This window comes from Phasianus colchicus, chromosome 4 (genome assembly GCF_987193195.1).
Source record: "Phasianus colchicus chromosome 4, bPhaCol1.hap1.1, whole genome shotgun sequence".
Classification (NCBI taxonomy): domain Eukaryota; kingdom Metazoa; phylum Chordata; class Aves; order Galliformes; family Phasianidae; genus Phasianus; species Phasianus colchicus.
The window spans coordinates 57,377,847-57,405,695 of record NC_143439.1 but is presented as its reverse complement, the minus strand read 5'-3'; the positions used below and the strand labels follow the sequence as shown (position 1 = coordinate 57,405,695).

General features: G+C 41.7%; 4 protein-coding genes and 1 long non-coding RNA gene across 21 annotated transcripts in view; 3 read left to right on the top strand and 2 right to left on the bottom strand.

The window, feature by feature from the left end:
• Positions 1 to 70: 70 nt before the first annotated feature.
• On the top strand, positions 71 to 6,265 carry CLRN2 (clarin 2). Its single transcript, XM_031588416.2, has 3 exons — positions 71 to 1,340; positions 3,410 to 3,589; positions 4,013 to 6,265. The coding sequence occupies exons 1-3, from the start codon at positions 1,088 to 1,090 to the stop codon at positions 4,276 to 4,278; spliced, it is 699 nt and encodes a 232-aa protein (XP_031444276.1). The 5' UTR covers positions 71 to 1,087; the 3' UTR covers positions 4,279 to 6,265.
• On the bottom strand, positions 1,257 to 22,301 carry LOC116225823 (uncharacterized). 5 transcript variants are annotated; one of them, XR_016466205.1, is made up of 6 exons: positions 22,210 to 22,301; positions 17,904 to 18,030; positions 11,885 to 12,051; positions 6,829 to 6,888; positions 2,460 to 2,708; positions 1,257 to 1,909 (listed from the first exon to the last, which is right to left on the bottom strand). It is a non-coding gene; the product is annotated as an uncharacterized LOC116225823 (long non-coding RNA). The 5 variants fall into 5 exon arrangements; XR_004166164.2 differs by having other exon boundaries at positions 1,257 to 2,708; XR_016466206.1 differs by having other exon boundaries at positions 1,257 to 2,527.
• Positions 8,971 to 21,712, top strand: LAP3 (leucine aminopeptidase 3). 2 transcript variants are annotated; one of them, XM_031588414.2, is made up of 13 exons: positions 8,971 to 9,148; positions 9,415 to 9,530; positions 9,820 to 9,874; positions 11,185 to 11,290; positions 11,939 to 12,098; positions 13,143 to 13,307; positions 14,254 to 14,412; positions 15,289 to 15,413; positions 17,251 to 17,339; positions 18,411 to 18,513; positions 20,457 to 20,536; positions 21,271 to 21,383; positions 21,487 to 21,712. In XM_031588414.2, the coding sequence occupies exons 1-13, from the start codon at positions 9,026 to 9,028 to the stop codon at positions 21,683 to 21,685; spliced, it is 1,593 nt and encodes a 530-aa protein (XP_031444274.1). In that variant the 5' UTR covers positions 8,971 to 9,025; the 3' UTR covers positions 21,686 to 21,712. The 2 variants fall into 2 exon arrangements, with proteins under 2 accessions (XP_031444274.1, XP_089995758.1); XM_090139632.1 differs by lacking the exons at positions 8,971 to 9,148; positions 9,415 to 9,530 and adding an exon at positions 10,209 to 10,304 and having other exon boundaries at positions 9,843 to 9,874.
• A 39-nt stretch (positions 22,302 to 22,340) lies between the features above and the next one.
• Positions 22,341 to 24,207, top strand: MED28 (mediator complex subunit 28). The gene is made up of 4 exons (XM_031588415.2): positions 22,341 to 22,499; positions 22,595 to 22,661; positions 23,179 to 23,291; positions 23,899 to 24,207. Exons 1-4 carry the CDS (start codon positions 22,341 to 22,343, stop codon positions 24,094 to 24,096), a joined length of 537 nt encoding a protein of 178 aa, XP_031444275.1. The 3' UTR covers positions 24,097 to 24,207.
• A 1,152-nt stretch (positions 24,208 to 25,359) lies between these two features.
• Positions 25,360 to 27,849, bottom strand: part of FAM184B (family with sequence similarity 184 member B) — a 50,196-nt gene continuing 47,706 nt past the window's right edge. For 9 of the 12 annotated variants that reach the window (XM_090139620.1, XM_090139625.1, XM_090139624.1 and 6 more), the window contains one exon: positions 25,401 to 27,085. In XM_090139620.1, the coding sequence (XP_089995746.1) occupies positions 26,869 to 27,085 (217 nt within the window). In that variant the 3' untranslated portion in view covers positions 25,401 to 26,868. Of the gene's footprint in view, positions 27,086 to 27,849 lie in introns of all 12 variants that reach the window. The other 3 variants (XM_090139628.1, XM_090139631.1, XM_090139630.1) reach the window with 2 other exon arrangements.

Sequence of the window (27,849 nt, the reverse complement as noted above, 5' to 3'; positions counted from 1 at the left end):
GAAGAACTCGAGTCTGCACGTCCCAGCGGCGGGTTGTGTTACTGCCCTCGGGGACGTTGGGAGCGTTAATTAATTAATTAATTGATCGATCAGTGGATCTATAGGGCTTGAGTAGCAGTAACCGTAGAAGCCGGCCCGGCCGTGGCTGTGTGCAGGTGGGGCACGCACAATCACAGAATCATTGCGGCTGGAAAAGACCTGTGAGATCACCTAGTCCAACCATCAGCCTGTCTGCACATGACCAGGTCCCTCAGTGCCACACCTCCACGTTTCTCGAACATCTCCAGGGTCAGTGAACCCCCGCCTCCCTGGGCAGCCTGTGCCAATGCATCACTACCTTTCTTGAGGACAATCTTTTTTTGTTTTTAATTTCCAACCTGAACCTCCCCTGGCACGTTCCCTCTCATCCTACCGCTGTTACCTGGGAGAAGAGACCTACCCCCACCTGTCCACAACCTCCTTTCAGGGACATGTAGGGCGATAAGGTCTCCTCTGAGCCTCCCCTTCTCCAGACAGAACAATCCCAGCTCCCTCAGCTGCTCCTCTAAGACCTGTGCTCCACATTAGCAGTCCTGTGAGCTCTGGCGGCAGTGACATTTAGGCTGGCACAGAGTAAGCACCAGGAGGAGCACGCAGCAGAGATGTCAGCAAAATTCTGCTGTCGATTTCCATGCTTGTAGTGCTTTGTAGCTAATTATGCTTTTAATAATCTTAAATAAATACAATTCTACTCCTCATTTTCTTCCCGTGTGGTTGTGGTATAGATCTCAATGTCATTTGAGCAAGACAATTAAACCTCTGGTGAAACATTAGCTTTGCAATAGATATAGGATTACTTTCTGCAGAAAGAAGCACCGTGGCGCTGCAGGGTAATGAAGCCGATGTTTGCAACCATCTCAGGATGCTGTCGTAGCAAGATGTATTTTTGGACTCGATTTTTAACCGTACAGTTTAATTTCTGGAGCTTCAAAATATAATGAAATGTATTTCAAAATACCTGCTGTTCAGTTGTGGATTTTGGAGCAAATTGGGAATGTGCTTAATTGCTGCAGAGAGGCCTTGGAGATGACTCCCTGAGACCACTAGGATGCCTGGCTGTTTTAAAAAGACTTTATTTGCCTTGGCTTCTGCAATAAGTTTTGCATCTTTTATCTTGATTGTTGTTGCAATGGGGACCCCGAAGTGGATGACCGGGAAGATCTTGTGCAAAACAGGAGCTGAATTAGTCAATGCCACAGATCCAGAGCTGATCAAGTTCATTGGAGAAATTTACTATGGACTCTTTCGAGGCGGCAAAATACGTCAGTGTGGGCTGGGCGGGCGTCGCTCCAAATTCTCAGGTAAGTGCAGTTGTGGTTGAATCCCTAACTTGAATGTCTGTAGTTCAGCTCTAAAGGCACTCCGTTTTGTTTGCAACACTTGTAGCATGCAATTCATTATTATCAAACTGGCTTTCTTGTGGTCTGTGTGATTTGGGATTTGGGTGGGAAAATCATGCTAGATTTTTTTCTCTGGTTATGTTCCATAATCCTGGAATCAAGAAACAAAGCCCCTAGGGTTCGATTGAGAGTTTCCCTTTAGTCTTGAAAAATGAATGAAAGTTACTGCTTGTGTCCCAGGCTGAGCTGTATGTGGTGACCCTGTAAGTCACGCTACCCCCTTAACTGAAGCTTTCCTCTGATGAGTGTTGCTCTGCAGTATTTCTGTGCCTCTAATGTTGCCTCCTTTGTTGAGCTCCTCACTTTCTTTGTGTGCCTGTGGTATTTTTTTTTTCCTTTAAGAAGTGCAGATGTATTTAGCTGTCCACATTGATGCATTTCTCAATCTGTCCCAGTGCAGACGTTTTCCATTGCAGATCCTCCTAACTATTAACGTGTTGAAGAAGTTTGTAACTTCTTTTCTGGTAACTCTGAAGACAAAAAAATCATTGCTGAATGTGGACTAGTCACATTTCAGTAACCAAAGTGGCTGGCAAGTAGGAAAGCAGGGCAAAGTTGTCCTTGCTCTGCTTAGCTGCTGTTTCTTTGCAAGATATACAGAAATACAGTCCCATTTCCGTTAGCCTATCCACAGCAGTGACACAAAATGATAAAAAAGGTAGCCAATACCCTTTTCAGTCTTTCTACAACTTTCTGGACTCATCAGTATACTTTCTGATTAATTACAGTGTAAGTTGAGAGGAAGGCCTAGCATTCCACCATCACTATGGAGTGTATTGATACATATCTGGAGGATGTGATCCTATCCTTCTTGGACAAACAAAGCTCTCAGCTAATAAGAATTTTCCCAGTTAGAACTATAAAATTGGGTCATTAACTTCAGTGGACGCAGCTGTGTGGTTAGGAAAACAAGTGTGCAAGAGATTTTCCTTTTAAGTACTTTAATAGCTCTATAAAGGTTGAAAACTTTGCATTACTGGCATCAAAATCATGGTAGTACTACAGAATTGTTAGACTCACCTCCTCCTGGGGGTGTTTCATTCATACGGCGTCACCTATATGTGAATCATGTGGTTTTTCTGGAAGTCCTAAGGCACATAAATTGGTGTGAGATGCTTATGTTTTGACATCTGAATCAAGTGCTGGGAACGAGCTGGGGAAGCAGACATTTGTCTGTGTGCATGGCAGGCACAGCTGGAATGTGTCAGCAGCCCTCATGGCAATGTTCTTCCTGAAGATTCTTTCTTCTTTATTAAACCAGGCTTACTGCTGTTGGATTTGGAAGAGAAGCAAAAGAATCCTTACAACTACCCTGATGCTGGTTTATAATAAAGCTAAAAACTTGCTTTTTTACTGCCAGTTATTTTCCTGTGAGAAAGTAAGCCAGTTTCTGGCTTCTTATTTCACAGAATCACAGAATTATATTGTGAAACCAAGAAGGGAATTTGAAAAGTGAAACCTGCGAGATTAGGAAATGTGAATTTAGAGTAGATCTCACTGGAGCCAGTAGGAAGAGAGAGAAAGAAGAATCACATGAAAAAATAAATCAGACAGGAGCTACACCTTTTCAGGCAGCAAAGGCCTGGATAAGGAAACTGGGACTTCTGGACTTCTAAGAGATGAAATTAAAAGCATGGAACAGAAATGGGAGACTGAAAAAGAGGAGTTTGAAGCAGAAAACAAAGGTGATTAAGACATTAACATAACAAGATAAATAAAACAGTACTTAACCCTGAATCCTTACTCACAGGTCCTCTGTGAAGGATTTTTCCCGTGGCAGAATATATCCTGTTTGTCTGATACAGTGAGAAATAAAGCATAATGAACTGAGATTAGGGTAACCACCTGATTGCTTCTTTAAAAATAGCCCTGTTTAGGTATAATTTGAGTTTGTTGTATGAGCATAGTGTGCTGTTTTTATTGTTGTCAAGAAAAATTACACACTGAATAGATGATTTTTTTCTTGCCAGTTTTCCCACATATGGTGAAGAAACTGAATACAGGCCTACATGTGATGATAATAATGTTCCTTTGTGTGGCCATTTCCTTTTCTCTGGTCAGTTTTGGATTCTGCATTCTTAACGCAATAAAAGTTCCTTACCGAGCTATTAAGGGTCCAGCAGGAATATGCCTTTGGAATTTCCTTGCAGGTAAAATAATTTACCAGTATTTTTCATCAGGTCACATTTGTAAAAAAAAAGAAAAATGTTAACAGCTAAACTTCTGTTGCCTTACTAAATATCTCCTTGACTTAAATATTTGTGAATAAAATGAAGTTGCAGTTAATTCTCATCTACCAAAACAGATGTGTCACATGGCATTTCAGCTTATTGTACCTAGTCAACTTATTACATGAGCTGCAAATGTCCGTCTTTACAACCACTGATAAAGGGACTTCGTTGCAAGCACTGGTATAATGCTTGGCCGTACAATAAAGGCTCAGCATTTTGAAGATATTTAAGCCATGCCCAAGTCTACCTCATTCTGCTCACTTTTGTATTTAGTCAGTCTTTCTGAAGCACAACCAAAATGTTTTGACAGCAATGGTGAATGCTTCTTTTGTTTTGTTGCAGGTGGATTCATAGCTCTTGCACTCACCGGCTTTATGGCAGCTGTAAAACTTCACCGTCTCACAGAAAGAATTGCCAATTTTCGGGAAAATGTCTTTCAATTTGTTATCTTAGAAGAACAGTTTGAAGATTGTTTTTGGATTTGTGTGGCAAGCGCCACAGCACATGCAGTGAACTTGCTGCTAATAGCCATTAGTTGTATTAATTTCCCTAAAATTAAGACTAAAACAGAAGAGGCAAATGTTACAGCTGAAGATATCATGTACTAATAAATCTACTTAAGATTTCTTTGGTGAAGAAAACTGTCATGTTAGAAATGGCTTCTTGGCTTTTCCGCTTCTGGCTTGGATGGAGAGTTTTGGTTTAGACATGAGTAAAGTATGCCAAGTATGCAATTCTGCAGTATTTTTTAAGGTCAGTCTACAGCACCAGCAATTAGCACACATGGAAAAGTAGGATGAACAAATGCTACAAACATTATTTTCAAAAATGATCTGTATGTGCAATATATGCTGCTAACAGTTTTGATAAAACATTTTAAATACTTTAGAAAAATAAGGTGAATAATAATTTCTCCTAAACCAAATGTCTTTTTCTTTTTTGTTTATAAAGAAAATATGTTCAGCATAAACCTTTGAAAACAGGATTATTACAGAACAAAAAGACTGGAGGTTTGCCAATTACCTTCTCAGAATTATCTGGAAATGTTTAAGAGAGCCAACAAAGACATGTTTGATGATGATAAACTGCATTGAAGAAGGAGACCTCACTATCTGTGGGGCTAAACTTAGGGGGAAGCACAGGCTAAGAGTGTGTGATAGTGTTTAAAAATAGAAATTATCAAACTCCACAAAGTACAGAGGTGAAAAGAGTAAAGTTTATGGGATGCTGGTAAGCTATGAATAAATGACTAGCTGTATGATGAAGGTTTCATTGCAAGTTCTGGAAGTAAAGTAAATGGAATCTAAGTAACAGTGCTTTTAAATAATCTGAAAAGTGTAACGTTAGTGATCTTCAACCTCCTGTCAATTCCTGCTTCTGTCTGAAATCAAGCAAAATAAATATATGATGAAAGAGGACAAAAATGAATAAAAATGGTTACATGGATGGAAGATACCAGGAAGTACCCTAGTTCTGACAAGCATTTAAGCAGTTCTTGCACCACAAATAATTAATACTTCACTGAAAAGAATATGCCATTAAACGTGTCCTTTTTTTCTCCTTTCATTACTATAGTGAACATAGCAATAGGAACTACAGAAAACTTATGAATCTCTTTGAATGAATGAAAGGAGATATTATCTAAGTTAATGTAAATGAATTATTTTGTAGTCAGTTGCACTTTGTCAGACCAGCATGTTGTGTGACTCCACTCTTGTGACAAGTTCTTTGAGAAAAATAGTAACATTTGTAGGTTTAAAAGTGTTTTTAAAACATCTCAAGATATATAAAAAAAAAACAAATTACTTTTTCATTTGAAAACAGCTCTTCACAAAAATAGTAAGGGTCATTTTCAGTAGTGCCTAACACTGTGTTTTATGTTCCCAAATAACTAGTTTTATCACTGAATTGTGCAGAACCCTCAGTAAAGCAAGTTACCAGAATAAGCTGATATTTAACATTTTTGCTGACTAAGCTGCTTATGTAGGTATTTAAATGAGGATAACTCAGCTTAAGTCAATGAGTTTAAAATCTCTGACCCAGATACTTATTTTCCTCGCTCTTTTTACTCTGTTTACATCTAAAGACCAATGAAAAAAGCTGTCTTATGAGGGAAATTCTACTTTCAGTTGATATTTTTATAAAATACGTTTTACTATTGTACACAGCAGACTCAAGCCACTGAATGCTGCAGCAGTTTATGTGCATGCTCTGTGTGAGGTAAGAAATTAAAACGATTCAATTCATCTTCAGCACATACTCAGCATGACCAGCAGGCATTTGGAAAGGCAGTATCACAGTTTCAAAGGAAATGTCATAATCCAAAGTCAATCTATAGTTGTACTAAGCAGTTTCTCTGTATACCATCTCTGGTTTTGGTCCTACAAGGTCAGCAGGATTATGAGTGGAGAACTTTCTGCACCTGCTGTTGCAACAGGTATTTATAATCTCTTTTCTTCAATGCAGTGTTAGCCACTCCGTTTTTCTTTAGGAGCACAATAAATAAATAATAAATAAATAAGAGTTTCAAAGTTTTGGTAAGTCTGAAGTACTTCCTATAATTTTAGCATAAAGATAAGGTAGAAAAAAAAATGATTCCTAATTTATACCATATACTTCAGCGTTCAAATTTCAGTGGTGTTTTCATCCAACTCTACAGTAAGTCACAACTGCAGGAGGATGGTGCCATACCCTGTTCATGGGGAAGCAGCAGGTTAACCCCTTCTGTGATGGTGCCTTTGGTGCTAAGAGCACAGTGCTTCTGTGGTACCACCACCTTCCCCTCCCAGAAAATTCAGAGTGGCTCTGAAATGCAAGACCTTGAACTGACAGATAACTGCGCAAACAGAAAATGAAATATCTGTTATTTGTAAACGTTCTATGTACATATAATTCAGAAGTAGCTGTTGTACAAAAATAATTATATTGTGACATATAACTTAGCCTCCACTAAATGTAACTCTCTAGGAAGTGAAAAGGAAGCAGATTAAGAGGTGCACTGTGCTGAAAGATAACTTTGGCAATGCTTTTCAGTAGTAGTTGTGTGTACGTACTCCCAGACATTTTCCTTACTGCCAGTGGAATATGTAATGCCCCTAAGGCTTCCTCAACAACTATCATTTAAACTGTTACTGAATAAGAGCTGTGGGACTACTTACTCGGGTAATGGCAAGATTGCTGGACTGTTGAACTGGATTCCTTGGCAGGCTGCAGCAGCTCTGAAAGAACCAAGAGAGAGAACTGTGTAAGAAAAGGACAGCTGTGCTGACCAGCTTTTGAATCTTATTTTGAATCTACTCAACAATGGAGCACATTGTGCAGTAATAGTCCAAAAGATGTCTGACACTAGAGCTATGAAACATTTCTGAATCTAACAGGGGGATGTTATAGCTGCCTGAGCTGAATGATGAAATAGCATTGCCATCCAATTACTGCTTGTGAGAAAACAGTATTTTCAGTTCTCTTTAAAGTGAACAGAAGTATTACTTTGCATGAATCAAACTGAATTGAACATATATACAGCTAAATTAACATTTCAGCTGCACAGGTTGTCACAGTTAAGCACAGCTGAGACATATTGATGGGAAAATACATAGAATGTTTGCCCTTTTGTTCCCTATTGGGAAAAAAAAAAAAAAAAAAAAAAAAAAAAAAAAAAGGTTAAATGCAATCACACATAGTTAAGCTGTGTAATTACAAAGCACTTCTTAAGGTTAGCAACTGCCAATGTTACCACTTAGGCCTTTTCAGCTTCCCCTTTTACATCCTAAAACACTTTCAGAAAATCTGGAACTTGGTATATAAGGAGTGATTTACATCAGCTACACTTCAAATAGAGATGTGCCTAATCACATGCATACTCAGCATGTGGAAATGAAGGCTTCTTTGGGGGGACTTTTTACTCCGGAAGATTTGAAGCCCCAAGTGGGTAAATTTATGAGGTATTTGCCATCTGTGAAGTATTCGTCCAGAACTTTAAAGAGATAAAACATCAAATCCTATTCTTCCATAGAATTAAAGACTACTTCAAATGCTCTGAAAACATTCATATCCCTGCAGAGTATGGAGATGCTCTGTGAAGGAGGTAGGGAAGCTCAGGGGCCATTCCTCAAAGAACAAAGAAACTATTATTTGTTTATAAGAATCTCTCCAAAATAAACAAAGATAAGAACTAACTACGCTTTGATTCTTTATTAATGTTATGATTTAACGTTAAAAATAGATGCAATTTCCATCAGTCATTTTCTCTGAGTGACATTGCCCTTAATAAGGCTCTCATACCAATGATACTGCATATCAGCAAACCCCAACACTTCTTATCCATGTGGTGATTTTGCTAGATAAACATACATCTACTTCTAGCTGAATTTTTCTGACATAACCACATACATTTTATTTTGGAGGGGTGAGGGGGAGGGGGGGTGTAGGATTGGGGTTGCATTTTGTTGTTTAAATTTAATGCAGGGATTATAGCTGCTTTCTCTCAGAACCTAATGAACTCATGCCAAGATGTTATCACAGAATCGTTTGAATTGGAAGGGAACCTTACAGGCCATCTAATCCAAGTGCCCTGCATTGTGCAGGGACACCTGCAGCTGGATCAGGTTGCTCAGAGCACTGTCCAGCCTGACCTGGTGTCTGTGCAGGCATGGGGCCGGCACCAGCTCTCTGGGTGACCTGTGCCAGCGCCTCACCATCCTCATCATAACAAACTTCTTCCTTACATCCAACCTAAATCTCACCTCTTTTAGTTTGTAACCATTTCCCCTTGTCCTGTCACAACAGACCCTGCTAAGGAGTCTGTCCTTTCTTACAGAACCCCTTCAGGTACTGAAAGGTTGCACTCAGGTCTCCTTGGAGCCTTCTGTTCTGCAGGCTGAACAGCCCCAGTTCTCTCAGTCTGTCCTCATAGGAGAGGTGTTCCAGCCCATTTTTGTGGCCCTCTGGACGCGCACCAACAGCTCCATGTCTCTCCTGTACTGAGGACTCCACATCTAGATGCAGCAGTGCAGGTGATGTCTCAGCAGCAGAGTATTGGGACAGAATCACCTCCCTCGCTTTGCTGGCCGCAATTCTTTTTATGCAGCCCAGGGTACGGTTGGCTTTCTGGGCTACGAGGGCACGTTGCTGGTTTACGCCCAGCCTGAACACACAGCCTTCTGATATGGCATACAAGCAAACCCCTGTCCGTCGCGGGACAACGTCACTGCGCAGCCCCGGTACCCGCAGCCAAGCTCGCTCTCAGAGCCCCGCCCCCCGCTGCCCGCCCTCCGGCCCGGCCCCGCTCGGCGCGGGCTGATGAGGCGCGCGGTGCGCCGGGGTCAGGTGTCGGCCCGCCGCGCGGCGCTGCGTGCCATGCTGCTGCCGTGGGTGCGGCGGGCGGATGCGCGCCGCCTGGCCCGGGTTCTGCCTCTGCCGTGCGGCTGCTCGCAGCGGAGTCCCCCGCCGCGGGGCTACAGCCGGGGGGCGGGCGGGAAGGTGAGAGAGAGAGCCGCGCTGCTCGGGGATCCTGGCTGAGATCCACGTCTGGGGGCCCGAGAAGAAAAAGCTCTTTGTACTTGTAAATTACAAATTGGAAATGTTTTCGTTAGTAGATGCGCAAAACGATCGTTCCTTTAGTTACTCTGTATCTCATCTGTGGCTGTTCATCCTGCTCGACCGGCGTCGCTCTGCGCTACAGCGGGAGCGCCGTGCTCGCCGTCTTCCCCGATCCCTTGTCTGCACTAACGCGTGCCCTTCCGCAGGGCCTGTTGCTGGGAGCCTACGCGAGCGAGCAGGAGGGCGGCGCCGCTCAGCTCAGCGCGGCGGGGGACGCGTTCGACGGCCGCGTGTCCGGGAGGCTGCGCGAGCTGCTGGCCGCGTGAGTGCTGCGTGCCGCGCTGGAGGAGATGGAAGCGCCTGTAAACGCCAGCAAGAACGGGGCGATCTGCTCGGTCCTTGTTAGTGTTTAAACCCGTAACCCTTCCCAGCCCGCGCGGCTTGGAGGGAAGCTCCTAGGGAAAGAGATGCGCAGTATCTGTTGGGACTGCTCTTTATCGGGATGAGCCGGCGCGGTGCGCAGGAGCACTGTGTGGCTGTGGGGTGAACGCAGCAGCATAGCTTTGTTGCCATACGGACCTGTTCACTGAAAGAAGCTTCTTGTGTTCTAGATGCGGGCCCCCTCTGAAGAAAGGCAAAGCACGCATATTCCATGGTTTGCATCAGGTACGGACAGTGCGTTTTCATATGTGCATTTCTGATGTGTGAGATTTGCCCTTATGTCTTACTTTAAGCTTGGTTCATTGGTGTGCATCACAGATGTGATGTATCACCCGCTTCAAGGTACACTTCTGGTGCCATTTGAGAGGTCCTAGCACATCTCATGTCTCTGTATAGAGCTAGCAAATACGATTTGTGCCTTGCTGGAGTGTGCTAGGCAGCCGCTAGGTGTCTCCGTGTGAGTAATTGCATCGTATGTTAGGGCTATGTACATGATTTTAAACAAATCAGGTTGTAGGAATTATTGCCTGTCACCTCTAAGTTCCCATGTGCACAACAGACAAGCGATGTACCCAGCTGAAAGGCTGTCATGGATTCGTGGAAGACTCCTGAAAGGTCCCACTGCCCCAGCTGTACAGCCAGGATGGCTCCTGAAGTAAGCAGTAAATCTCTGCAGATGAATGCAGTAGAACGTGGCCTTATGCACTCTTCTAAATGTGTAAGATAATAACAGCTAAAAAAAGGTAACTTGAATCATTGATCTTCTGGGAAGTTTGCACTAGTTCCACATTTTGAGGATTAAGACACTGTGATGTAGTAGCCTGAAAGCCAATAGAATCTGACAGAGCTGCTATTTGCAATGGAATGGTAAGGGAAAGTCTAAAATTAAAGTACTGGAAAATCTATTCACATACATAACCTTGAGTATGGTTTTATACAAATTTGAATTCATCCATAAAGGTCTTCTTTCATCTTTGCCTTTTTGCCTTCCGCTTTTGGTTTGTAAGGCAAGTGTTTTTAGTTGGTTGTGCTACGTGGCTTGCCTGAATTCTGGATCTGCTTACCTCTGTGCAGCTTTGGTTTGGCACTTGGCTGATTGTGCCAGCTCCACTCCTGAGCTGAACTGGTAGGCTTAGGCTTTGAAGAGACTTTTTTAGATTGAATGTACTACTGAGCTAAAATGGTTGCACTTAGGCAGCTCACATCTGGCCTCTGTTCTGCAGCAAAAGCTGGATTTGTTTTCAAGGCTTTCAGACTTTCCCTTAGAAGTATCTTTTGCTGTATGGTGAGCATCAAGCCGTATCTGCTACAACACATGTAATTAAGTGGACAACCTGCCCAACTGTTTGGATCCCTGTGGCAAATGACCGAGAGTGGAAGACGGTGGCACCACACTTTTTTAAGAAGAAAATCTGTGTAACACAGATAATGTATTATAATGGTGTTTGGCTTGATTTGGGAAGCGTAGTCTTTGTAACAACCCTTTGGTGTGGCTGTAACAATGAGGAATCCATTTGTATGTTGACTTTGTGTAGGATTTTCCAAGCGTGGTTGTAGTTGGCTTGGGTAAGAAGAATGCTGGAGTAAATGACCAAGAAAACTGGAATGAAGACAAAGAAAATATCCGTGCAGCTGTTGCAGGTTAACTTTTCTAATTTTGTTAAGCCTTTCATCTAGTGAAGTCTTTTAATGGTGCAGCATATTCCATTATAACCACATAAGTTATAAGCTGAGACAAGAGGTCAGTCACACATATATGACAGCTCTTTGTCCCGAGAGCTAGACCAGACTATCTAGTGAGGCAAACACTTAAACTCTTTGGGTACAAAAAAAAAGAACATGGAATATGTTTTGGTTATGATTTTGTTTGTTTGTTTTATACTGTTCATAAAAGCATGGATAAACTAATTTGTGAGAAAAGAACAGTTATAGAGCCTTAGCAAAAACTGAATCACTGCAAAAACCTGATACCTATGCTCATAGTCCATAACACTCCAGAATAATGGAGGCTTTCTTTGATATGGGCCAAGCTTAATGGAATGAGAACAACTATGCAGTTTAGGGCATAATTGTAGGAATTTATCAAGTGATATTTTTCATCACAATTTGTCAGTATATGATAATCAGCATTTAAAATTATTTTACCACGTGGTCATTTTAGTTAATTTATTTATGAACTTAGGTATCTTAAGTACACTTTTTTCCTTGAGGCATTATATGGATCATATCAGATACCTGTTTTGCTTCTCTGTGCAATATGGCCTACTCATTCTGTACTGTATTTTTCAGTTGGTTGTAGACAGATCCAAGACCTGGAAATCCCCTGTGTTGAAGTGGACCCTTGTGGAGATGCTCAAGCAGCAGCAGAAGGTGCTGTCCTTGGATTGCATGAATACAATGAGCTGAAACAAAAAAAGAAACCTGTAGTTACTCCTCAGCTTCATGGAAGGTGATGGCAAAAGGAAAAGTTGCTTGTGTATTTATCTATTTGTCTCTCTCTTAAATTATGCATGCTTGTTCATGAGAAAAATGAAACTGAAAGAACAGAGCTAGCAGCAATCTCTCTCTTAACTCCTCCTAATCCTTTGAATTTCCTTAATTATTTTACACTCCAGGTATATTAACGGTGTTTGCTCCATACATTTTGTTAGTATGCCATGTTCTGAGGCTAAGGGTAAATAAATGCTGCATCGTAGAAAAGAAGGCCAAGGATAAAAATAAAAGCAAAAATTACTTGAAGCATGGTTACGATGTAAAAGGATTTGCACTGGTATTGCATTCCAAAACTGTGGAGCAGAGTTATCCTAAACTCTATAAATGAATAAATCCTTTTGAGAATTAGGAAATGCTGACAGAGACCAGTCCATGGATATGTTTTACATAGTTCACTTGTTATATTTGCATTCACAGAATAAAATGCAAGAAGAAAAGCTTGGCTTTTAAGTAGACCTCACTGTTGCTTGAGAGGAGAAAGCAGACATTTCCATTTCCTGTACAGTCAGCTCTGTCTTTTGCTAGTGAAATACTTGAGTGCACTGTGAAAGGAGATCCAAATTCCACTCTTATCATGTAACCATACTTCAGCAAAGTGAAAAACAAAATTGAAGGCTTTATGTGGTAAATGAAAACTTTCAGGAGTGTTGCAGTTAATGTGATTACAAATTTTGGAAGGCATACAAACCTTACGTTTAAGGATTGAAGCCAATTTCAGAATAGTAAGGATTAGGACAAGACCAAATGTATTAGGCAGTTTCACACCTGCCTGCTCTAGGATTCTTCTAGCTTTCTCTGAAGCACTTGAAGCAGAGATGAGAACTAGACTAGATACACCATGGATCTCACCCAGAATTCCTCACAGTAAAGGTAATGGAACATTCTTAATTGCCTTAAATTAATGCTGCTGTACTTTCAAAAAGGAGAGAACAAATGAACGCTAGCATCTTTTTTTAAATGTTGGTGATCTTGATTATTACATATTGTTTTGTTTCTTTAGTGCTGGAAATGAAGCCTGGCAGAAAGGTGTTATCTATGCGGAGGGTCAGAACCTCGCTCGATACCTTATGGAGGCTCCAGCTAATTATATAACTCCAATCAAATTTGCTGAATATATTGAACAGAAGCTTGGAAATTTTGCTAGCAATGTGAAGGTCCATATAAGGTAAAATCCCTTGAAACTACTTTTCTATTGAGTAAAAAAAGCTTCCATGCCACTGACATTAGTAGCACGCTCTCATTCTGCTATTAACAAAAGCAAGTGAAGTCTTTGTTGAAAAGGCCTAAAGGTGCCCAGACTGCAGGCTGCTCTCAGAATTAGGTGAGCAGAGTAAGCAGGTACTGTGACACAGCAAAATGATTAACTGCCAATTAGTCATGCTGTCAGTTATCTGCTTAATTGACATAAGGGCTGGGAAGGAGAAAGCCTGGTGAAGAATTAGTGAATAAATTACAGATACCAGATACCTTTTTTTCTAATACATCTTCTTTTATTCCCAACTGTTATATGTACCTTTCCTTTTATTGTTTTTTATTTGGATGTGGTAATTAAATATCCTTTATTGCTTTTTTTTTTTTTTTTTTTTTTGAGTTTTTAAATTGTTGAGATAGAGCCCTAAAAGCCTTTGCAATTGAATTTGCACAGCTAATGCTTCTTGTCCTCGAATTTCTAGTTAGTGCCCTTCAGCAGAAATGGCTGGTTGCATTAATAAGTGTTGGAGGGTGTTCTGGTGAAAAGGAAAAGACTGAGGAAAATCAACTGTATACATAGTATCTGTTCTGATGGGAGAAAGCAAAAAAGGGGAGGCAACATTGTTAATCCATGTGCCTTCAAAGACACAGTCTGATAGGCAAGTTGAAGGTTAATGTTTCTCATGCAGAAAGTACAGATTTGGTCTTCTTTAAAAACAAAAACCAAACATGAACTTTGAGGCAGTACTTTTCTGTTTCACAAAAGAAATAACAACAGTGGGATTTAAATGATGGTTTCCAATGTAACTAAAATTGAATTAATTGTGTACAAGCCTTCAAGAATTGTACTCTGTCAAAAACAAACACAAATTCCTTGGTCAGCATCCAATTAAAAATATATATATATATTTCTGTTCCAGGCCAGAGTCTTGGATAGCAACGCAGCAGATGGGAGCATTCCTGAGTGTAGCCAAGGGTTCAGCTGAACCTCCCATCTTTCTGGAGATTCACTATTTAGGAGGTGCTAATGCAAATGACTCTCCCTTGGTATTTGTAGGAAAAGGAGTTACGTTTGACAGGTACGTATGGTGATATTTTAATGGTTTGGGGACAAGGGGAAGGTATGGTTTAGATATTAAAGGATGGAGCTCAGATGGACTGTGCATAACTCAGACAAGAGATATACACTTCAAACTGTAATCCTGTTAAACACAGAGGTGAAGCCTTGCTTGTACCTTCCTACTATTTATGTTGAATGCAAAGATGCTTTTTCTTTTCCCAGCACATCTTTCAATGCTGTTCCAGTGAACTCTCTATGCAGCAGATTGTGGTGCATTTCCCAGGAATAAAACAAACTTCAGTGACTGAATGGTGTAGAACTGATGTGCTTTTGGCTTGTGAGGGAAAATGAAATTCAGGGGAAAGAAACAAAACTTTTTTAGTCTGAGCAAACTGTGGGATGAAGAATTCATGTACTTAAAATTGCAGTCTGCCCCTGGACACATAGATCACATTTAAGCCAAGTAGAAACAGTTTGTTCTTTGCAGCAGGTTCTCATGTAGGATAGAAAAAGCAGTTACACATACTGAAGAATTTATTCTCTGAATAAATTCTGTTATACTGAAGAATCTGTTCTCCTTCCATATGCTTGACTTTACCAAATCTACTATTCTTCTTTTGTATGCTCTGTTACGAAGACTGCAGAGTGCATGAGAACTGGTTTGTTAGCCCACTGCAGATTACCTGAATTCTTATGGTGCAGAGGAAGTAATTTAGGTGTATTTTAGCTGAAAATCAGTCTACTTGGGTGTTGTAAGAAGAAACCATGGTCAAGAATACTGATTTTTTTTTTTTTTTCATGCTAAAACACAATGATGGACAGAGTGTTTATGTTTATTAATGTACGTAACATCTAACACCTCCATGCTGGATGACATTTATTCTGCTTATTTCAGTGGTGGCATTTCACTGAAGCCATCATCAGGTATGGATGCAATGAGAGCAGATATGGGAGGGGCTGCAACAGTCTGTTCAGCCATTGTGACAGCAGCAGCTTTAAATTTGCCTCTTAACATAATTGGTAAGTATTTGTGTGAGAATCTGAAAACCTTCATTTTACAAGATTCTCTGTAAACAAAGTCATTTTCTGTATCAGCAATGATAACTTTTAAGACACTGTCTTACAGAAATGTCACAGGCTCTTACAGACCTGCTTCTCTTATTCCCTAGCTCAGCCTCTCGTCTGTTTTCACTTGCTTATCAAAAATCATTACCTTTGCATGAATAAAATAATGCAAGGCAGAATTAAAAAAAAAAAAATTAAAAAAAAAAAAATAAGGCATGATTTTTAGAACTTAGAAGAGGGACTGGAGCACCTCTCCTATGAAGAAAGGTTGAGGGAACTGAGCTTGTTTAGCTTGGAGAAGAGAAGGCTCTGGGGAGACCTCATTGTGGCCTTCCAGTACTTGAAGAGAGCATGTAAACAGGAGGGGGAATGGCTGTTTACGAGGGTGGATAGTGATAGGACAAGGGGGAATGGTTTAAAACTGAGAGAAAGGAGGTTTAGGTTAGATATTAGGAGGAAGTTTTTCACACAGAGGGTGGTGACGCACTGGAACAGGCTGCCCAAGGAGGCTGTGGATGCCCCATCCCTGGAAGCATTCAAGGCCAGGCTGGATATGGCTCTGGGCAGCCTGGTCTGGTGGTTGGCGACCCTGCACATAGCAGGGCATTGAAACTCGATAATCATTGTGGTCCTTTTCAACCCAAGCCATTCTATGAATCTCTGACTTGGTTGTGGATAAACCTGTTTTTAATGGGTTTTGCAGAAGTCCTGTTGCTTCGTTACAAGAAGGAATTTGGATACCTGTAAAAGCCATTAGAAATGAAAAGGAGTTAGCTGAGCTACCTCTATGTTTGCCAAAGCTGAGGAGGATGGTGCACCAGCTTTTTCCTTTGGAGAATGTCTCAGCAGAAATTATAAAACAACAAAATAAGCTTTCTGATACTGTTTTTAGTTATGAACAGTGGTTATTGTTTCTGCAGAAATGTTGCACAGTTAGAATTAAATCAGTTGATTCAGGAATTGTGGTTAAAAAACCATTCCCTGATGAGATGTAGTCTGTTCTAGGTTAAGTTTTATGTTTGAAAACTGTAGCTTTTCCAGGTAATATTTTAGTTGCTGACATGCTTCAACCAGTAGAGGGCAGCAAACCACACATCCTCACAAGATTCATACTTAGAAGTATCCCAAGGGAAGTACTAAGCAAAAATCAGCGGAGCAGAAATCTGTGTAATTAACTCCACTGAATAGCAGCGGTTTGCAGTTGTCTCAATCCTTCATGCTTTGGGCAGAATACAGGAGCAGGCTTTTCCTGGAATGGGGGCTGTCTTTCATCCCACTGTCCCATTCACTGTTTTCACATCGACTGAATCATCTGTTTGCTCTTATGGTTGGTATTCTATAGCAATTCCTTGGACCCCTCTTGACATTACACAGTGAGGAGAGCTTGAACAGCTCAGAGTTCAGAAGTCTGATTTTTCAGAAAGAAATAATTCCCTTTATATGTGACTAATTCTTCATATATGGAAGACATAAGATAGTACCTCTTGACAGAAGCTTCGGTGAATTTTAAAGTTCCTTTGCTTTCGCTTGCCTGAGTATGTAAAGTAGAAGTAAATCCTAGTGGTAAAATGATGTAGGGGAAAAAAGCTGTGGTGCAACATGCAGAGAAATCCCACTGATTGAAAATTAGACCATGTGACTTTCAGTGACCAGGAAAATTCAAATATTGAACAATTCAAGGTGAAAATACTACTGCTTTCTTAAGTTTGTTGTTTGTTTCCTAGCTATTTTTTTTAATCTCTTTTGAGAGAGATGCTAGTAATGCACTTTTTTCTTTTCCCCTCTCTCTGAGGTTTGGCACCCCTTTGTGAAAACATGCCCAGTGGTAAGGCAAACAAACCTGGGGATGTAGTTAGAGCCAAGAATGGAAAAACAATTCAGGTATGCCTATGAAACTTGGATTTTTGAGTACTGCGTGAATTGGTTCAATCAGGTTGCATGACTGTAGTCAGAGGATATGCAATGCAAATGTAAGTTATTTACAAATGTATGTTATTAATTAGGAATTGCAATCACAGGTTTTTTTCAAACATATGTTGAAGAGGTTAGACGTGTTCGACAAATCCCTAATAAAAACTGGAAAGTATGGTAACAATGAACATGCTAGAAAATACTGTCAGCTCAAGAGGCTGCAATGATGCTTATAAACACAGGCTCTTAGAATGAGTAACATACAGCTTGCTTCTGGCAGACCTTTGAGGACACTTACCTGCTGTCTGGAGTAAGATGTAAGTGCATTAGTTCCCTGCTGATGTAATCAAGGTCTTTACCATGCCAGCTGCTGTGTACAAGCAGAACTGAGCATCATAAGATCTGTCAGTTCAAAGTACTTTGCCATACTTCTATTTCATATTCAATCCAAGCTATACTAATTCAATATATTAAATGGTGCAGAAAGTTACTGTGCAGTAGACTGCTGATTCTGTGCAGAAGAAGATGGCTTACTCAGTATTTCTGTCTGGATTTCTGTGATTCAAGCTTTGACCTTGAGGTTCTCTCTGGAGTACTGAGTTTGGTGGCATTCAGCTTGGAGGGAGAAGACTGCATGCATATTCCTCAAGCAAGGAGAAATCTAGAAGAAATAGGTAGTGGTTCAGAGAGCATGCAATTAATCTTGTAGAATTCATTATAAGCTTTCTCTGAAAGGGGAAAGATGCAGAGGGGCTACTGATTTATTTTCTTCTTTAGATGAAAAAAGTTCCAAGATTCAAAGAGAAAGCAATATCACAAGGAACCATTTCCTGGCACGCATCTGTGTATCCTTGTGGATCCCCTTCCTTCACAGTTTCTATGAGCCATATTTCTCTGAGTAAATTTTGATTAATTTCCTTGGGCTTGTGACAGTGTAGTCACAATCTGACAACTGTTTAAGAAAATGTGTGAGAAATAAGTCAGTTAATGGGGTGTTTTCAGTAGTTAATCTCTTTTTATTGATTTTTTTTCCACCTGAAGGTTGATAACACAGATGCAGAAGGAAGACTGCTATTAGCTGATGCTCTCTGTTATGCCCACAATTTTAATGCAAGGGCTATTGTGAATGCTGCAACATTAACAGGTAAGCAGTCTCCCTTCCCTACTTCATTTTGGAAGCCAACTTTTTGTTATTCTCATTAAATGGTCTGCGAATTTGTTGTACTATGTATACAAAGTCAGCCTGAAGCTGAAAGCAGGTGAGATAACTTGGCATGTTGCAGGACAAGAGCTTGCACAAATTCTGTTCTAACAACTTGTACAGCTGCAGCATGTCTCTAGGACTGGGGGTATTGGCATGCATGGAGCACAGTAAGCAATATAGATGAAGTTGGGCCTGGCCCAGCTGAGCTGGAAAGGATAAGTCCAGGAGGACCCATGCAGACTTGGATGTTTCTGCACAAAGTTTTCCCGTGTTTCTGTTTCTGGCTGAGCTTAATAGTAGATTCCAGGCAATTATGTCACTCAACATCTTGCCTAAGCACATCCAACCCTTAGGATGGCTCTGTGGTGCAGAGATACTGGTGAAGCTGTGGAAAACTTTGCCAGTTCCATCTGGCATTAGCCATGCTGAAACCAAAATAACTTCTTTGTAAACAGCCTCTTGGGTGCCGGAGTTCTGACCTAGCCAGCACCACTTCTTCCATTTGCTGAGCTATCCCAATCTCCATGATCCTACTTAATAGGAGAATCAATACCATCTTCTCAGGAAGTCACTTCAGTGAAACATCACAGAATTACAGAATGGCCAGGGTTGGAAGGGACCTCAAGGATCATGAATCTCCAACTCCCCTGCCACGTACAGGGCCACCAACTTCTCCATTTAATACTAGACCAGGCTGCCCAGGGCCCCATCCAGTCTGGCCTTGAACACCTCCAGGGATGGGGCATCCACAGCCTCCCTGGGCAGCCTGTTCCAGCACCTCACCACTCTCTCTGTAAAGAACTTCTCCCAGAAACATCTCTTATCTCATGTGCATTTTGCATACTTGCAAACATAAAATATTTTCTTTCTTCTTTATAACTTCATTCACGTATAATTTTAAACCTGCAAAAATAGCACTGTGTATGCATCTCATGAACTGCAGCAACAATCTGTCATAGCTGAAGTGATTGTAGCTGAAATGTGAGCAAACATGGAAGAAGATCAGACAGGAGTCCACTGTTTTGCTTAATAAACAAGCTGAGAAAAATAATCACCTCTCTTTGCTTTAAATCATATTCCTCAAGCTTAACCTGTTCAAGTGTTTGGAAAATGTTTATAGAGAGAAGCAATGTTGATTTTAAGACAGTTGACTTGTGTAAAAGTATTTCCATGATAGGAGAAATGGGTTATTCCCACTCCAGGCTATTGTTTGGGATCCTTTGGCAGCAGGCAGGAAGGAGGACAGCTCCTGAAGAAATTTCTGACATTATTGAGAATTTTGCTTTTTAAATCTCCCTGGGATTGAGTGCCTGAAATAGCATCAGCGTTGGAGAAGCAGATCTGTGGCAACCAAAAAACTCTGTACGTGATCTCTCCACTTTAGGCATGGTTTATTATTTTGATGGTGATTAATTTAATTTAAATTAAATTTGCGTATGCTGTGCAACAACCTCTGTGAGTGAAATTCACAGAAGGGAAAGTGCCAGGTGGAAAATTGGATGAGTTCATAAACTTGAAAAAGTCTGATTTTCTATGTAGAAACTGTAAAAATTTAGTTTTTTTTTTTTTTTTTATTTTGAGAAAAGATTTATTGCTGAATACATTAGATTAGGCATATTACTTAAGCTAAAAACAGTCAAATTTTATGAGATCTGGAACGTAATTTTCATGAATTCTTCTCCTGTTAGTTAAACCTTTAAACAACTTTAAAATTTTTTAAAATAAGTGAAAGTGCACTAAAATCTGTAGGTTTTGTGGACTTCAGAAATCATTGGTAGTGAGAATTAAAAAGGAAAGTACTGTGAGGAGTCGTCTGTGTGCAGGGCAATAATTTAAGTCCACCTTTGCACTCACTGTATAACTTACAAGGTGTCTTTCTGTAGGTGCCATGGATGTTGCACTGGGGTCTGCTGCAACTGGAGTGTTCACAAATTCATCTTGGCTTTGGAATCACCTTTATGAGGTAGGCCATCAGCATTATTAACAAATGATAATTTTGTTAATAGCTGCTGTTACTAAAAAATTAGTGACTTTCTTTAAAGAAAGTCTTACCTAATGCAATTCTAATATGTTACTGTATTTTGAAATCTCATAGGAATGTGTTAGTATTGTATTTAATTGAAAAATACATAATTAAGACTCTTAATTGCTGGCTCCTCAGTGATGTTTTATATCACTTTACAGCACAAAACATGCATTGTGATCTTGAGTGGTGTTGGCATCCTTTGACAACATACTGCATGTGTAGAAGCTCTGGATTATTGACAGTAATTAGTTTCTGTTAAAAAGATAATTGGTATTGTTAAAAGCCAGACCAAAAGAGACACTCAGAGACACTTGCAAGTGCCTGAGGTGTGATGGGCACGGGGAGTCTCTGAAGGGGAGGATCTGTGAGAATGTATATTACCAGGAAAATGTATTATAGTGGAGAGAAGTATTCTTTGTATTTTCCTTTTTGACGACCAGCACCAAAATAGGATTCATTTTTGTTTGCAGTGTATTTCCAAATAGCTGACACTATTTTGGACCATAGAAAATTTTAGACAGAGTGGTCGAAGTTAGAAAAGGATAAAAATGGGCAATGCTGGTGTTTATAAATGCAGTTTAAAAAAGGGAGGGAGAGGGAAAAAACAGCAATCCACTCACACAAAAACAAGCAGGGAACTTTGCCCAGTGTGTCACCTTTTCTTTTTTCAGGCCAGCATCGTGACAGGAGACCGAGTGTGGAGAATGCCTCTTTTTGAACATTACACAAAACAAGTAACAGATTGCCCTCTCGCAGACCTGAGTAACGTTGGGAAGTACAGCAGGTAACACTGCACCATCCCTCACACCCTGTCCTTGCAGCCTGCAGCCCAGCTTTTGGGCTGGTGGTGTTGCTTTAGAAATGATTCCTCTTTCTGCTTCCTGCAGAGCTGGAGGAGCGTGCACAGCTGCTGCCTTCCTGAAGGAGTTTGTGACGGCCCCTCACTGGGCTCACCTGGACATTGCCGGTGTGATGGCCAACAAGGACGAGGTGCCGTACCTGCGGAAGGGCATGGCTGGGCGCCCCACCAGGACGCTGGTGGAGTTTGCGGCTCGGTTAAGCCAAGACAGCCACAATCCCAAATAAAATGCTTAAACGTTTATTCTAAAATCATCCGCACTGCCTTAAGGAAAAAAAATGCAGTCTGACCAGGTCTGGATAAGTGAGTGCCCCAAACACGCTTTCACAGAAGTGACGAACTGCACGTTCTATAAATCAAGAACGTCTCACCTGTGAGACTTTTCTTCCTCTGTTATACAGCTTAAAGTAAAAATACGCTGTTGGGCCTACCTGAGGTATTTGATACCAGACCCTGACCGTGGGAACTACTTCATGTCTAAAGGAAGCACAGTTCTTGTAACCAATAAATCTTTCACAGTGTGTTCTGACAGAGAGAACTGACAGCGGGGAGCGGAGCGGTGCCTGCTGCGGGTGCCTTCACCTCTGGCTGCGCTCCTGCGAGCTGTGGCTCTTAGAGCAATGCTGCAGAACCGGCGGTGCGTCACACAGCCCGAGCGCGATGTAGGATAGCGGTTTTGGTTTCGAGAACGGGGGAGGTCCAGTCAGGGAGGAACCAAAAGCCGAGAAAGAGGCGAAAAACCGCTGCTTACCTGTGGAACCGCCTGCTGCCCTCGCTTTCTCCCGTCTCCGCCTGGGCCCGAGGAACGCCCCTCAGGAGCCTCCCGCCTCCGCCGTCGGCCGCTGCGCGCATGCGCGGCTCCGCAGCCAGCAGCCGTGCGCCATGGCGGGCGCGCTGGGCGGGATGTTCGCCAACCAACCGCCGGGACCCCCGCCGCCCGGACCTCCCGGCGGGCCCGGGCCGGCCGGCCTCATCCCGCCTCCGACGGGGCCCCGCAATCCCAACAACACGCTGGTGGACGAGCTGGAAGCGTCCTTCGAGGTGCCGGGGGGGGGCGGGGTGGGGCGGGGGAGCCCGCGGCCGGGCGGGGGTCCGTCCAGGGCCGCGCCCTCACCTCCGCGCTTCCCTCCCCGCAGGCCTGCTTCGCCTCGCTGGTCAGCCAGGACTACGTGAACGGCACCGACCAGGAGGAGATCCGCACCGGTGAGCGCTGCCGAACGGCCGGGCCGGGCCTGGGGGCGGCGGGGCGCTGCTGGGCGAGGCGCGGGGCTCCGCTGTGTGGCTGCGCGCTCGGGTTACGCGCGCGGGTGGGAGCGCGTTGGTAGCGGCGTGGTGCAAAAGGGGCGAATCCTCCTCAGTGCGCTGCGCTGTAAGCCTTGCGCGGAGCCTGCCGCGTGGGCTTGCTGCTTGTTCAGCCACATTGCACGGATTATTGTACCGTGCTTTATCATTAAAGAAAACATGATAAGACTCCTACTGGGGAAAACAAAATAAAAATTCTTGCACCTTTAAGATAAGCGCTGAGAATTTGCAAAGCAGTGTTTGATGCGAAGAGTTAATACACGTCCTTGTGCTATTGACATGTGCCAGAAATCCCATCCAGAAGAGCAGAAGATTTATTCTAGGTGGTATAGCAAAAGGTGTGTTTAGCGGCTTGCACACAGATGCCACCATGGGCCTGCGGTGCCTTTCTGAGAATCTTTTCTGTCTTTCCCTGTAGGTGTCGATCAGTGCATCCAGAAATTTCTGGATGTCGCAAGGCAAACTGAATGCTTTTTTCTACAAAAAAGACTGCAGCTGTCCGTCCAGAAACCAGAACAAGTAATTAAAGAGGTATGCTAAATTGGTTTGCCTGTGTTGTGCTGGACCAGAGATGGTATCCAGCAGTGCAGGTAAATTGCCTCATCTGCACTAATTTTGGGTTTCTCACTGTGCCTGAAGTTGGTAAAACCTGGCTGTTAGTGTAGCTCTCAGCACAAACCTAAGGAAGTGGGATGGGATGCCTGCTGCTCTGGGGAGAACAGAGCATAAATACTATTGATTCATCTGAAGAAACAAATGAGTTTGGTTTTGCTGGAGTAATGATCATAGAACTGTTGGTTGATTGGAAGGGACCTCAGGAAACTTTCATGTCCAACCCCTGCTCAAGCAGAGTCCCCTGGTGCACACAGCCCACAACTGGCCTTTGAGTAAATCCATAGAAGGAGACTATGCAGCCTTTATCACCCACACAGCACAGAAGTGCTTCCTGGTTACTTCCCAATCTCTGAAATATGTAACCTAGTGTATTTGCAGGACCTTCTCACTTAAGCACTTTTAAGCATCCCTTTAAGATCAGCTTGAAAAGTCAGGCTTAGAAAGTTGATGCATGTTAAGCAAGGTTCTTTATTACTCCTAGCATTACTGCTTGTTTACTAATACCTGTTTTGTTCACCCACAGGATGTTTCAGAGTTAAGAAATGAATTACAAAGAAAAGAAGCATTAATTCAGAAGCATTTGAGTAAACTGCGACACTGGCAACAAGTCCTGGAGGACATCAGTGTACAGCACAAAAAACCTGCAGAAATGCCCCAAGGTCCCTTAGCGTACCTGGAACAGGCATCTGCTAATATTCCTGCTCCAATGAAGCAAACATGAAAACCTGATAGTCTTTTTACTTCATCTGCTTTTTGTATAATGTAATTTGTACTACAAATATTAACAGTTAAGATGGAATTAAGTTAAATAAATACTCTTTTTTGGAGAAAAAAGCACTTTGGTTTTATATTTAGGTTGAAAGTATACAGAGTTCCTGTTCAGAATGCTTTCTGGTAGAAGTGTACTTTCCACAATACATCCTGTTCCTTCTGGAAAGGATGGTCCTAGCTTTTCCCTGATTGTATCTTGCTAGTATGATGCAAATACACACAAAGGTTCTTGTTAGGATGGATGGATGTCTCTCTGCAAGTGCTTAATTTCTTCATGTAGCTGAGGAGTAAGATGGGATTCAAATCCTTCAGCAGTTGCAGATGAGCTATCCAGTCTATAACACTAGACTGCTAGTTGGACAATTCCCTCCCCCTGTGTTTGTTGAGGAATTACCTGAATGTTATTTTATTTGCAGGTGCCTTTTTTGTGAATAGCACCATTCCTTCCCAGCAATAAGGTGGTTAGTGTGGCTTGATAAATTCAGTCATTTTGCTGGGTGTCAGAACAATATGGGGACAATGTATGCAGTTCCCATAAATCTGGAAGTCTGTGCCTCAGTCTGACTCACACTTCAGCATAACAGCACTATTTTGCAAGCCATGAAAGTTGGTCACTTACAAGCGAGTTTTAATGTTCGTACTTACATACTATCCTGATTCATCAGGCTGACTGTTACACGTGTTGAAGTGCACCAGGAACATTACATGACAATACTACACCAAACAATTCATTAAGCTAAGCAGAAAATATTTCTAAAACAGCTTGCTTACTATTCTTAGATGTGTATCACATGCTGCTCAGCATAAAACAGCTTTAACAAGAAACCAGTTTAAAACAAAATTACATTACTATGCAGAAAAACAGCTGATGAAGCAAGCATATAAACCTAGAGAAATCACTTATAAATAATATCTTCATCTGGAGTCTGTAGCAGGACATTAGAGGACAAAATGAATATTTAATGTAATTGTGGAATGGTACATTCTCTTGAGTAAAAAGTCATTTTACATAGCAGTATTAAGAATTTTGCTTTTTCTTCATTTTTTACAGAGATTATTAAAAAAATGCATTTTGCTGAAATCTGTGCCTGTAATTCCATTATAATCAGATGTAAGAGAGTGCTGTTGTTACTAACAATATCCTTGGAAATTATTTCAATACTTTTCGTTGCAAAACTTATTAGATTAACATTCCCTAAGAGAAAATAAACAGCTCTTCTAGTAAATCTGAGGAGTATGTAAATGATTTGCTTTAAAATGAAAAGTATTTAGTAAACCATTCTTGATGCTCAGGGTCTTGTATTTGGTCATCTTTGGTTTGTGATGGTTCACTGCCATGTGTCCTGTGCAAACAAATAAATGTTAAGATTGTAAGCAATGCTAACAATATTTGATATGTTGGCTTTTGTTTTTTTTTTTTTTTCTCAGAAAAACATTAGAATCCAATGAACAGATCTGTGTTCACATGAACTGTGGGACCTGTGCCAGCTAGACACAAACTGGGCTAATAGCATTGCAATTAAGAGAAAGGAGAGTGTGAAAAGGAAGCTAAGCAGCAATGGAGGACCTTGATGGGCAACATGTTCCAGTGTCTCACCACCCTCACAGTAAAGAATTTCTTCCTAATATCTTGTCTAAATCTACTCTCTTGCAGTATGAAGCCATTTCCCTTCATCCTGTTGCTCCATGCCCTTCTAAGGGCCCTCTCCAGCTTTCTTGTAGGCCCCCTTCAGGTACTGGAAGGTCACTATAAGGTATCACAGGAGTCTTCTCTCCTACAATCTGAAGAGCCCCAATTCTATCCTTGTACGGGAGGTTCTCCAGCCCTCTGATGATCCAGGCCCTCCTCTGAATCCTCTCCAACAACTCCATGTCCTTCTGTTTGAGGCCCCAGAACTGGATGCAGTACTCCAGATAGAGACTCATAAAAGCAGAGCAGAGGAGCAATCACCTCCATCGACATGCTGGTGACAATTCACTTGATGCAACCCAGAATATGGTTGGCCTTCTGGGCTGCAAGCACACATTGCTAGCTCATCTTGAATCTTTCATCAATTGACACTCGCAAAGTCATATTGGCTACCACTAATCACATCACCTTTATTTTCCATGTACCCTAGTAGGGCCTTCCAAAAGATCTGCTCCATGATCTTGCCAGGCACAGAGGTGAGACTGACTGGCCTGTAGTTCCCTGGATCTTCTTTTTTGCCCTTTTTGAAAATGGGGGTTGTGTTTCCTTTTCTCCAGCTAGCGGGAACTTCACCAAACTGCCATGACCTTTCAAATAAGATGGACAGCAGTTAGGCAACTTCATCTGCCAGTTTCCCTCAGAACCTGTGGATGAATCTCATCAGGTCCCATGGACTTGTGCACCTTCAGGTTCTTTAGGTGGTCTATCTTCATTTGCAGTGCGCAGATCTCTCCCAGTTTTTACCTTTGCTTTCTGCAACTTGGACAGTGTGGATAGAGCCCTTGCTGGTGAAGACCAAGGCGAAGAAGTCATTGAGTACATCAGTTTTCTCCATATCTCTCCTGATATATCTCTCACATCTCCAGTTTCCTTCCAGAAAGGGTCCACATCTTCCCCGGCCTTCCTTTTATCACTGCTATACCTGCAGAATTTCTTCTTTTTCCCCTGTATGTCTCTGGCTAGATCTAATTCTACCTGGGTTTTAGCTTTCCTAACCTGATTACTGGCTGCTCAGACTTCTTTGTAGTCCTCCTAGATAACCTGTTCCTGCTTCCACTGCCTATAGACTTCCTTTTTATGCCAAAGTAAGTCCAGGAGTCCCTTGTTGATCCATGGAGGCCTCCTGGTATTCTTGCCTACCTTCCTCTTTCTTGAGATGTACTGCTTCTGGGCTTGCAGGAGATGATCCTTGAATACTGACCAGCTTTCTAGGGCCCCTCTTCCCTTCAAGGCTTTATCCCATGTCGTCCTGCCAAGCCAATTTATGACTGATGGATTTAAAAGAGTAAGAAGCAGCCAAGCTACTCTTAATGTCCCTATGTATTACTCTCTAAAATACAAATCTGATTTGCCGTGGCAGTCATCTGGCATGACACAGAATGCTTTCATCTCTAAGATGTAGGAATTGCCAAGCTGGTTCCAAGCCAGCACCCTGTGTTACTGTCTTTGGCAGGAGTCAGCACCATCTGCCTTCCAGGAAAGAACTCCACAGCATTCAATGTACAGGGTAATTACTGTCCACTAGGATGCATCTGGGAAGGCTGGCTTTTGTGCTGAAGTATAGTGGTAATTTTTTATGTGTATGTATAATTGTACCTATAATTAGTATTAACTACATATATGTTTAACTCTTTCTTAGAGTTAATTTACATTTGGAAAATCCTAAACACTTAAATGATAGCTCATAAATTTGAAGAAAAAATAAGCTTTTCAGCACAAACCCACTAAACTAAGAATTTGTTTGAAATCAAGAACAGCAAAAGATCTTGATATGGAAGATCACTGGAAGACCACTAAGTATCTGCTAATCAGTTTTTAAGTCTCTAAACCCTTTGCCAAATGATTAGCCTAGGGTCATTCAAATGTCTCCTAATATAAAAGTTCATCTACATCAACTAGGTGCAAAACAAGGAGACAAAAGTAAGAAACACATCTTTAACAGAATTACTGATAGGTACTCAAGGCTTTAAACAGCCACGTTCATTATTAAGCACTCCAATATTTTCAGTGCTT

Bases quoted from the DNA above. Each gene is read 5' to 3' on its own strand.
- CLRN2 (XM_031588416.2), top strand. From the start codon at position 1,088: ATGCCTGGCTGTTTTAAAAAGACTTTATTTGCCTTGGCTTCTGCAATA. The intron at 1,341-3,409 runs GTAAGTGCAGTT...TTTTCTTGCCAG, and splicing joins GCGTCGCTCCAAATTCTCAG to TTTTCCCACATATGGTGAAG. The intron at 3,590-4,012 runs GTAAAATAATTT...GTTTTGTTGCAG, and splicing joins CCTTTGGAATTTCCTTGCAG to GTGGATTCATAGCTCTTGCA.
- MED28 (XM_031588415.2), top strand. From the start codon at position 22,341: ATGGCGGGCGCGCTGGGCGGGATGTTCGCCAACCAACCGCCGGGACCC. The intron at 22,662-23,178 runs GTGAGCGCTGCC...CTTTCCCTGTAG, and splicing joins CCAGGAGGAGATCCGCACCG to GTGTCGATCAGTGCATCCAG. The intron at 23,292-23,898 runs GTATGCTAAATT...GTTCACCCACAG, and splicing joins CAGAACAAGTAATTAAAGAG to GATGTTTCAGAGTTAAGAAA.
- LAP3 (XM_031588414.2), top strand. From the start codon at position 9,026: ATGCTGCTGCCGTGGGTGCGGCGGGCGGATGCGCGCCGCCTGGCCCGG. The intron at 9,149-9,414 runs GTGAGAGAGAGA...GCCCTTCCGCAG, and splicing joins GCCGGGGGGCGGGCGGGAAG to GGCCTGTTGCTGGGAGCCTA. The intron at 11,291-11,938 runs GTTAACTTTTCT...TGTATTTTTCAG, and splicing joins TATCCGTGCAGCTGTTGCAG to TTGGTTGTAGACAGATCCAA.